This window comes from Triticum urartu, chromosome 5, assembly GCF_003073215.2.
Source record: "Triticum urartu cultivar G1812 chromosome 5, Tu2.1, whole genome shotgun sequence".
Lineage (NCBI taxonomy): Eukaryota > Viridiplantae > Streptophyta > Magnoliopsida > Poales > Poaceae > Triticum > Triticum urartu.
The window spans coordinates 530,019,963-530,029,341 of NC_053026.1; the positions used below are offsets into that span (position 1 = coordinate 530,019,963).

Below are 9,379 nucleotides of genomic sequence, written 5' to 3' on the forward strand. Positions count from 1 at the left end.
CTTCCCATGGTTTCGAGCCGACGATGCATGGGATGGGTGTCGGACGCGCCCCGGCTGCACCCGCGACGACGGTGGCTCCGACCCAAGGCTCGCTTTTCAGGGCAGACCAGATTTGTGCCCAAGGCGGGGCGTGGCTCTCTCCCCGAGTAGGTGAGGTGTCTCTCCCTGCGGGTACTGTGGTCGTTGGTGGTGTTGCCCGAGGTCCTCAGGGCGGTGATGGAGCGACATAGGTGTCGTGGTTTGGCGGCGGTGCGATCCGGATCGTCAACGTCTTCAATAGGTAACACAGATTTGATTCGTGGTGGATGATGTTTGGTAACGCGCGGGGTACGGGGCCTGACTTGGTCCGTGTTGCGCTCTTCTTGACTACTACCTGTTGCTGGCATTGTTTTGAGTTGGGCTCTCTGCGCAATGATGTATTAGCGCCAGTAACCACAAACATGGCGACATTTGAGTTTGCTCGACGGCGGTCGTTGACAATCACAGGGTTGTACCCTTGATCCACTGGTACAGACGCAGGTGTGGGTGGCTCCTATTGTGGAGTCGACCCAAACTCGATGGTTGATGTCGGGCTAGGAGTGGAAGGAGGTGCCTTTCACTCCTTCTACTGTGTTTTTGCGTGGTTGTGACGTGGATGATTGGCGGTGTCTATGGGCATGGACGTCGGGACGGCGACCCCGGATGGTGGTCCGCATGTTTGGGTCCCTGGAAGGCATCATGGTGGCGGCAATGGCTATGTCTCTTGATCTTTTGCAGCAAGGGGTGTACCGCCGGGTGGCTCGGGCTTGTTCTCTGTCACGGGCAGTGGCGACGCCCAGATCTAGATCTGGTGGCATGTGCTAGCCATGCCATTTTTGGGTGCATCGTGGCAGCATGAGTGAGATGTCGAGTGAAAGCCCCGCGCAATAAACCCAAGGTGTCGCGCTACTTTTGAGGGTGTTGTTGTGGTTTTTCTCTCTTCGTCAGGGTTTCGAGCGAAGACCTTTGTTTCTCTTGGATTCGAAGACGGTGACTTTCCACCTTCTGAGGATGTCGTTGTGGATTTTAGGTGTCACTAGTAAGCTTGCACGTGCAACTCACGTCTCAACTAATTTTAATATACAAATATATGTGAGAATAACATACATAGAAAGATGGTTTGGTTGCACTAAAAAATATTACAAATCAAGAAAATATTTTCAAGTAGCATCATATGCATAGAGCCAAAAATACAAAATTATTTTTGATTTTACAGAAATTTCAAATTGTTCTGAAATTTTTCATTTTTTGTCAAAATTTGACAAAAAATGGGATGAATTAAATTTAAATGTATTTTCAAATCTATGTAAAACTTCCCCAGAATTATCAGTAGTATATTAGACAGAAAAATTGGCATCATTTAGGCATTGTCATGTCATCATGGGTACTCCACATTACAGAATTGCCACATAAATTTGGTGTCCACAATCCATGAGCCTGTCACATCATTATCACATATTACAAAGTAAAAGGCTCACAATACATTAGCCTCACACATGACCTCAATCCAAGGCTCACAATACATAAACCACACACATGAGCTCAATCCAAGGTTCACAATACATTATACATGAAGTGTTGCTTCAATTGATTTTGTTCTTGGTGCATTGAGCTCAGTTCCAGCTTGGAGAAGATCCTCATATTTTCCATCTTGGACGATATGACCATCCTTGAGCATGTGCCATGAGAAAAATAAAGCACAAATGAGAGACCAAGGGCCCATTATCCCATGAACATTCTAATGACAAATATTACAGAAGATGGCAAAACTTTCATGCAGAATCTGTTGTATTATTCTCATCAGGAAACATGCATAAACAACACATCGAATTGAACAACTTAACTTGCTGATAAATTTGAAACAGCATATATACCATGTGCATTAGCCTCTAAAAAGTAGTGCTTCGATTGTAAGGATAATGTTATTACCAGTATGAAGTCAGCAGCTGGTATGAACCCGACTTGATGGGTTACAAGAATTACTATTTTGCTAGCTAGTGCCCCCAATATATAATCCCGCGACACATAATCAGAACAGAGGCACCTTTAAAGAAAATATGCCTTTGTCACCAATGATCTGTGAATGACACGATTACCTGGCTATGGTTGTATGCTTCTCTTGCTCTTGCAGGTATTGAGGTAAGAATCTGCTTTGCTCGAGATATAGAATCAGCACTGCAACAAGATGAAGCATCAGGTACCAATGCTAGTAATTCTTGAAAGTGGATACCAATGATGGTTGCTCAGGTTGTCAAAATCATGAAATATTAAAATATAACAAATCTGTACTTATACATCAGGCATAAAAATAAGAGTTAATTGCACTATTAAGACATAAACTTGCAGTGCCGGTACAATTTCAAACAAAAACTTGCAAAATGACTCAACCGGGCCCGTAAAATTGCTTTGCGGGACAACAAATTAATTATCACTTAAGATGTATTTTTAAAATAGAACAGCAGAGGGTGGAGTCATGTTGCTGCGTAAATACAATAATATATATGTTCCATCCATTAGGTCTCCGATAGTTTGTAAAATAAGAACATTGAATCTACTGATTAATCCCCCAACATCCCATTGTCAAACATAACAAGTAATTAGAGAAGATAATTTTGTCATGATACTTCTTAATACAACATGATTTCAGTATACAACATATATTGATCTCAAGAAAAAAATCTGGTTGAAAAAGAAAATAGAACTACAATTTAGACTGGTCAGTATAACATACTACCGTAGGTTGTTCCCTCTTTCCTCATGATGGCACGTAAAGTTCTCCCACGCACTCTCTGTATACTCTCTGTTTCTTGTGATTCAGATTAAAGGGGAATTTGTCAAATAGGCATATAAATACATTGCTTAGAAGTTGAAAACAATATGTAGTTCCATTTAATTCTAGAAAGCTAGTACTATAATATGATATTTGGGAAACGCTTGCCTGCTATCAGCCGCCTCCTCTATGTGACGCGTGTACACGGGTCCTTTGCGTCACTACATACATGAGGCATAATCTCTATGCCACAGAATATACCATTAATTATCATGGTCGAGGATAGCAAAATACAAACCCCAAAGTGAGATATATCCAGAGAATTTAAGCCTCTCAGTGTAAAAAAAATCTGGCCAAAATATATACCTTTTGAAATCTGGCCAAAATCTGGCCTAAATGAATAGCCTGCACGCCGCACACAGTATTAAATGTCTCCTAAATATGTAGAATAGTTATAGCTCCTGTCGGGTGGGCAGGCGGTGCAGGTCTGTCTGGGCCAAGAAAAGGCTTCGCTGACCTCTATTTGCAAACAAAATTTTAATGCAAACTTTAATGTAGTTGCACGTTCATGGCTGATCAGGCATAAATGAATGATTGAGATGGAACTAAAATATCAAACTATAATTGTTGAATGATTGGTAATGCGACTCGTAATCAGAATAACAAAGGAGATAAAAACATATGAAACTCGATACCCTTTAGAAACAAATGTCACCCGCTCCTTCCTCGGCAGCTTTGTGTCAATCTCATCACCCACGTTCACAAGAACAACTCCCATGTGCAACCAAATGTGACCCGTCTCTAGCCTGCAGGCATACAAGTGAGATGGATGTTGACTTGCTCTTGCATGAGTAGTAGACGATCCTTATGAATCTTGTTCAAATACCTCACTGTGCCAGCTTCATCTTGCTGTAAGTGTTTAGAGTATACAACAAAGACTTATTCAGGCTTTACCACAAAAGTAGAATGCAATTGTTAGACACATCTATTTTTTTGCATAACCAGCAGGCACACCTCATGCTTACTTCCCATAGCAAACTCTCGTGCAGAAGCATGTTGGGCACATCACCTGGAAGGCACAAACATGCATGAATTAGGATAGCCTGGGTATATCAGCTTTTAATTCTTTTGCATATAAACATACTACTACAGTAAAGTGTGCCACTAAGGTATATGCGTATAGCTACGGATGTTTCCAGTATACCTGAATATTTTGCTTGGCCATCAACATGTTTGAATGACGGAACATCTCCAGTTAACTGACAAAAGTCATCTTAAAAAATTACAGGGATCTTGAAGGTAAAAAGTGGCAAGTCCACACTGAGAAAATTTAGCAATACACTGGAAATACTGATGGATACTCATGGACATAAGTTCTCTAGAGTATATTAGTCATTGACATATTAGAACCTCGCATGATATTAGTCAATTATTAGCCATTGAATTTCAGGTTGTCTGTGTGGTAAAAGTATTACCATCTAAAATTCCTTACATATGCTAATGCAGGGCCGACCATTGCTCTACTTGTTAACGGATTTTAGACAAAAGCACACCATAGATGTTTCGGTACAGAAAGACAAAGCTCCTCCAGGTTGTACGGATGCCTAGAAATGTAGTATAACAAACAAGACATGCTCTTTTTGAAATTTCAAATAGCGTGGCCTCATAGAAAAGCTCATGCGCATGACTGATCAAACTGGTCATGGCATAATAAGAAAGCACGCACCGTATCGGGCTAGGATGTTCTCATTCTACAAGATTTGGCCGTTGTGGATTGAAGGAAATATGCCCTAAAGGCAATAATAAAGTTATTATTTATTTCCTTATAATCATGATAAATGTTTATTATTCATGCTAGAATTGTATTAACCGGAAACATAATACATGTGTGAATACATAGACAAACAAAGTGTCACTAGTATGCCTCTACTTGACTAGCTCGTTAATCAAAGATGGTTATGTTTCCTGACCATGAACAATGAGTTGTTATTTGATTAACGAGGTCACATCATTAGTTGAATGATCTGATTAACATGACCCATTCCATTAGCTTAGCACCCGATCGTTTAGTATGTTGTTATTGCTTTCTTCATGACTTATACATGTTCCTATGACTATGAGATTATGCAACTCCCGTTTACCGGAGGAACACTTTGGATGCTACCAAACGTCACAACGTAACTGGGTGATTATAAAGGAGCATTATAGGTGTCTCCAAAGGTAGATGTTGGGTTGGCGTATTTCGAGATTAGGATTTGTCACTCCGATTGTCGGAGAGGTATCTCTGGGCCCTCTCGGTAATACACATCACATAAGCCTTGCAAGCATTACAACTAATATGTTAGTTGTGAGATGATGTATTACGGAACGAGTAAAGAGACTTGCCGGTAACGAGATTGAACTAGGTATTGGATACCGACGATCGAATCTCGGGCAAGTAACATACCGATGACAAAGGGAACAACGTATGTTGTTATGCGGTCTGACCGATAAAGATCTTCATAGAATATGTAGGAGCCAATATGGGCATCCAGGTCCCGCTATTGGTTATTGACCGGAGACGTGTCTCGGTCATGTCTACATTGTTCTCAAACCCGTGGGGTCTGCACGCTTAAGGTTACGATGACGGTTACATTATGAGTTTATGCATTTTGATGTACCGAAGGTTGTTCGGAGTCCCGGATGTGATCACGGACATGACGAGGAGTCTCGAAATGGTCGAGACGTAAATATTGATATATTGGAAGCCTATGTTTGGACATCGGAAGTGTTCCGGGTGAAATCGGGATTTTACCGGGTTACCGGGAGGTTACCGAAACCCCCCGGGAGCCATATGGGCCTTCATGGGCCTTAGTGGAAAGGAGAAAAGGGCAGCCCAAGGGGGCTGTGCACTTCCCCCCTCCCCTAGTCCTATTAGGACTAGGAGAGGTGGCCGGCCACCCTTCTCCCCCTTTCCCCCTTGGGAATCCTAGTTGGAATAGGATTGGGGGGGGGGAGTCCTACTCCCGGAAGGAGTAGGACTCCTCCTGCGCCCTCTCCCTGGCCGGCGCCCCCCTCCCCCCTTGGCTCCTTTATATACTGAGGTAGAGGCACCCTAGAACACACAAGTTGATCCACGTGATCTATTCCTTAGCCGTGTGCGGTGCCCCCTGCCACCATATACCTCGATAATACTGTAGCGGAGTTTAGGCGAAGCCCTGCTGCTGTAGTTCATCAAGATCGTCACCACGCCGTCGTGTTGACGAAACTCTACCCCGACACTTTGCTGGATCGGAGTTCGGGGATTGTCATCGAGCTGAACGTGTGCTCGAACTCGGAGGTGCCGTAGTTTCGGTGCTTGATCGGTTGGATCGTGAAGACGTACGACTACTTCCTCTACGTCGTGTCATCGCTTCCGCAGTCGGTCTGCGTTGGGTACGTAGACAACACTCTCCCCCTCGTTGCTATGCATCACATGATCTTGCATGTCCGTAGGAAATTTTTTGAAATTACTACGAAACCCAACAGTGGCATCCGAGTCAGGTTATTTATGTTGATGTTATATGCACGAGTAGAACACAAGTGAGTTGTGGACGATACAAGTCATACTGCCTACCAGCATGTCATACTTTGGTTCGGCGGTATTGTTGGACGAGACGACCCGGACCAACCTTACGCGTACGCTTATGCGAGACCGGTTCCCTCGACGTGCTTTGCACATAGATGGCTTGCGGGCGACTGTCTCTCCAACTTTAGTTGAACCAAGTATGGCTACGCCCGGTCCTTGCGAAGGTTAAAACGGAGTCTATTTGACAAACTATCGTTGTGGTTTTGATGCGTAGGTGAGATTGGTTCTTACTTAAGCCCGTAGCAGCCACGTAAAACATGCAACAACAAAGTAGAGGAAGTCTAACTTGTTTTTGCAGGGCATGTTGTGATGTGATATGGTCAAGGCATGATGCTGAATTTTATTGTATGAGATGATCATGTTTTGTAACCGAGTTATCGGCAACTGGCAGGAGCCATATGGTTGTCGCTTTATTGTATGCAATGCAATCGCGATGTAATGCTTTACTTTATTACTAAACGGTAGTGATAGTCGTGGAAGCATAAGATTGGCGAGACGACAACGATGCTACGATGGAGATCAAGGTGTCGCGCCGGTGACGATGGTGATCATGACGGTGCTTCGGAGATGGAGATCACAAGCACAAGATGATGATGGCCATATCATATCACTTATATTGATTGCATGTGATGTTTATCTTTTTATGCATCTTATCTTGCTTTGATTGACGGTAGCATTATAAGATGATCTCTCACTAAATTATCAAGAAGTGTTCTCCCTGAGTATGCACCGTTGCCAAAGTTCGTCGTGCCCAGACACCACGTGATGATCGGGTGTGATAAGCTCTACGTCCATCTACAACGGGTGCAAGCCAGTTTTGCACACGCAGAATACTCAGGTTAAACTTGACGAGCCTAGCATATGCAGATATGGCCTCGGAACACGGAGACCGAAAGGTCGAGCGTGAATCATATAGTAGATATGATCAACATAAACGATGTTCACCATTGAAAACTACTCCATCTCACGTGATGATCGGTTATGGTTTAGTTGATTTGGATCACGTAATCACTTAGAAGATTAGAGGGATGTCTATCTAAGTGGGAGTTCTTAAGTAATATGATTAATTGAACTTAAATTTATCATGAACTTAGTACCTGATAGTATCTTGCTTGTTTATGTTGATTGTAGATAGATGGCTCGTGCTGTTGTTCCGTTGAATTTTAATGCGTTCCTTGAGAAAGCAAAGTTGAAAGATGATGGTAGCAATTACACGGACTGGGTCCGTAACTTGAGGATTATCCTCATTGCTGCACAGAAGAATTACGTCCTGGAAGCACCGCTGGGTGCCAGGCCTGCTGCTGGAGCAACACCAGATGTTATGAACGTCTGGCAGAGCAAAGCTGATGACTACTCGATAGTTCAGTGTGCCATGCTTTACGGCTTAGAATCGGGACTTCAACGATGTTTTGAACGTCATGGAGCATATGAGATGTTCCAGGAGTTGAAGTTAATATTTCAAGCAAATGCCCGAATTGAGAGATATGAAGTCTCCAATAAGTTCTATAGCTGCAAGATGGAGGAGAACAGTTCTGTCAGTGAGCATATACTCAAAATGTCTGGGTATAATAATCACTTGATTCAATTGGGAGTTAATCTTCCGAATGATTGCGTCATTGACAGAATTCTCCAATCACTGCCACCAAGCTACAAGAGCTTCGTGATGAACTATAATATGCAAGGGATGAACAAGACTATTCCCGAACTCTTCGCAATGCTGAAAGCTGCGGAGGTAGAAATCAAAAAGGAGCATCAAGTGTTGATGGTTAACAAAACCACTAGTTTCAAGAAAAAGGGCAAAGGGAAGAAGAAGGGGAACTTCAAGAAGAACGGCAAGAAAGTTGCTGCTCAGGAGAAGAAACCCAAGTCTGGACCTAAGCCTGAAACTGAGTGCTTCTACTGCAAGCAGACTGGTCACTGGAAGCGGAACTGCCCCAAGTATTTGGCGGATAAGAAGGATGGCAAGGTGAACAAAGGTATATGTGATATACATGTTATTGATGTGTACCTTACTAGAGCTCGCAGTACACCTGGGTATTTAATACTGGTTCTGTTGCTAATATTTGCAACTCGAAACAGGGACTACGGAATAAGCGGGCACTGGCAAAGGACGAGGTGACGATGCGCGTGGGAAACGGTTCCAAAGTTGATGTGATCGCGGTCGGCACGCTACCTCTACATCTATCTTCGGGATTAATATTAGACCTAAATAATTGTTATTTGGTGCCAAGCGTTGAGCATGAACATTATATCTGGATCTTGTTTAATGCGAGATGGTTATTCATTTAAATCAGAGAATAATGGTTGTTCTATTTATATGAGTAATATCTTTTATGGTCATGCACCCTTGAAGAGTGGTCTATTCTTATTGGATCTCGATAGTAGTAATACACATATTCATAATGTTGAAGCCAAAAGATGCAGAGTTGATAATGAAAGTGCAACTTATTTGTGGCACTGTCGTTTAGGTCATATCGGTATAAAGCGCATGAAGAAACTCCATACTGATGGACTTTTGGAACCACTTGATTATGAATCACTTGGTACTTGCGAACCGTGCCTCATGGGCAAGATGACTAAAACACCGTTCTCCGGTACTATGGAGAGAGCAACAGATTTGTTGGAAATCATACATACCGATGTATGTGGTCCGATGAATATTGAGGCTCGTGGCGGATATCGTTATTTTCTCACCTTCACAGATGATTTAAGAAGATATGGTTATATCTACTTAATGAAACATAAATCTGAAACATTTGAAAAGTTCAAAGAATTTCAGAGTGAAGTTGAAAATCATCGTAACAAGAAAATAAAGTTTCTACGATCTGATCGTGGAGGAGAATATTTGAGTTACGAGTTTGGTGTACATTTGAAAAATTGTGGAATAGTTTCGCAACTCACGCCACCTGGAACACCACAGCGTAATGGTGTGTCCGAACATCGTAATCGTACTTTACTGGATATGGTGCGATCTATGATGTCTC

At 42.6% G+C, this 9,379-nt stretch overlaps 1 protein-coding gene across 11 annotated transcripts; it reads right to left on the reverse strand.

Moving 5' to 3' along the window:
- Positions 1–1,340: 1,340 nt before the first annotated feature.
- LOC125510406 lies at positions 1,341–4,564 on the reverse strand. 11 transcript variants are annotated; one of them, XM_048675573.1, is made up of 7 exons: positions 4,515–4,564; positions 3,993–4,047; positions 3,803–3,857; positions 3,675–3,703; positions 3,484–3,594; positions 2,115–2,193; positions 1,341–1,687 (listed from the first exon to the last, which is right to left on the reverse strand). In XM_048675573.1, the coding sequence occupies exons 3-7, from the start codon at positions 3,818–3,820 to the stop codon at positions 1,583–1,585; spliced, it is 342 nt and encodes a 113-aa protein (XP_048531530.1). In that variant the 5' UTR covers positions 3,821–3,857; positions 3,993–4,047; positions 4,515–4,564; the 3' UTR covers positions 1,341–1,582. The 11 variants fall into 11 exon arrangements, 3 of the variants coding, with proteins under 3 accessions (XP_048531530.1, XP_048531531.1, XP_048531529.1); XM_048675574.1 differs by having other exon boundaries at positions 3,675–3,697; positions 4,515–4,563; XM_048675572.1 differs by having other exon boundaries at positions 3,993–4,558.
- Between the last annotated feature and the right edge of the window lie 4,815 nt (positions 4,565–9,379).

Coding starts and splice junctions, on each gene's coding strand:
- LOC125510406 (XM_048675573.1), bottom strand. Junction 3,595..3,674: donor GATGAAGCTGGCACAGTGAG/GTATTTGAACAA, acceptor GTATGCCTGCAG/GCTAGAGACGGGTCACATTT. Junction 2,194..3,483: donor GTGACATTTGTTTCTAAAGG/GTATCGAGTTTC, acceptor ATCTTGTTGCAG/TGCTGATTCTATATCTCGAG.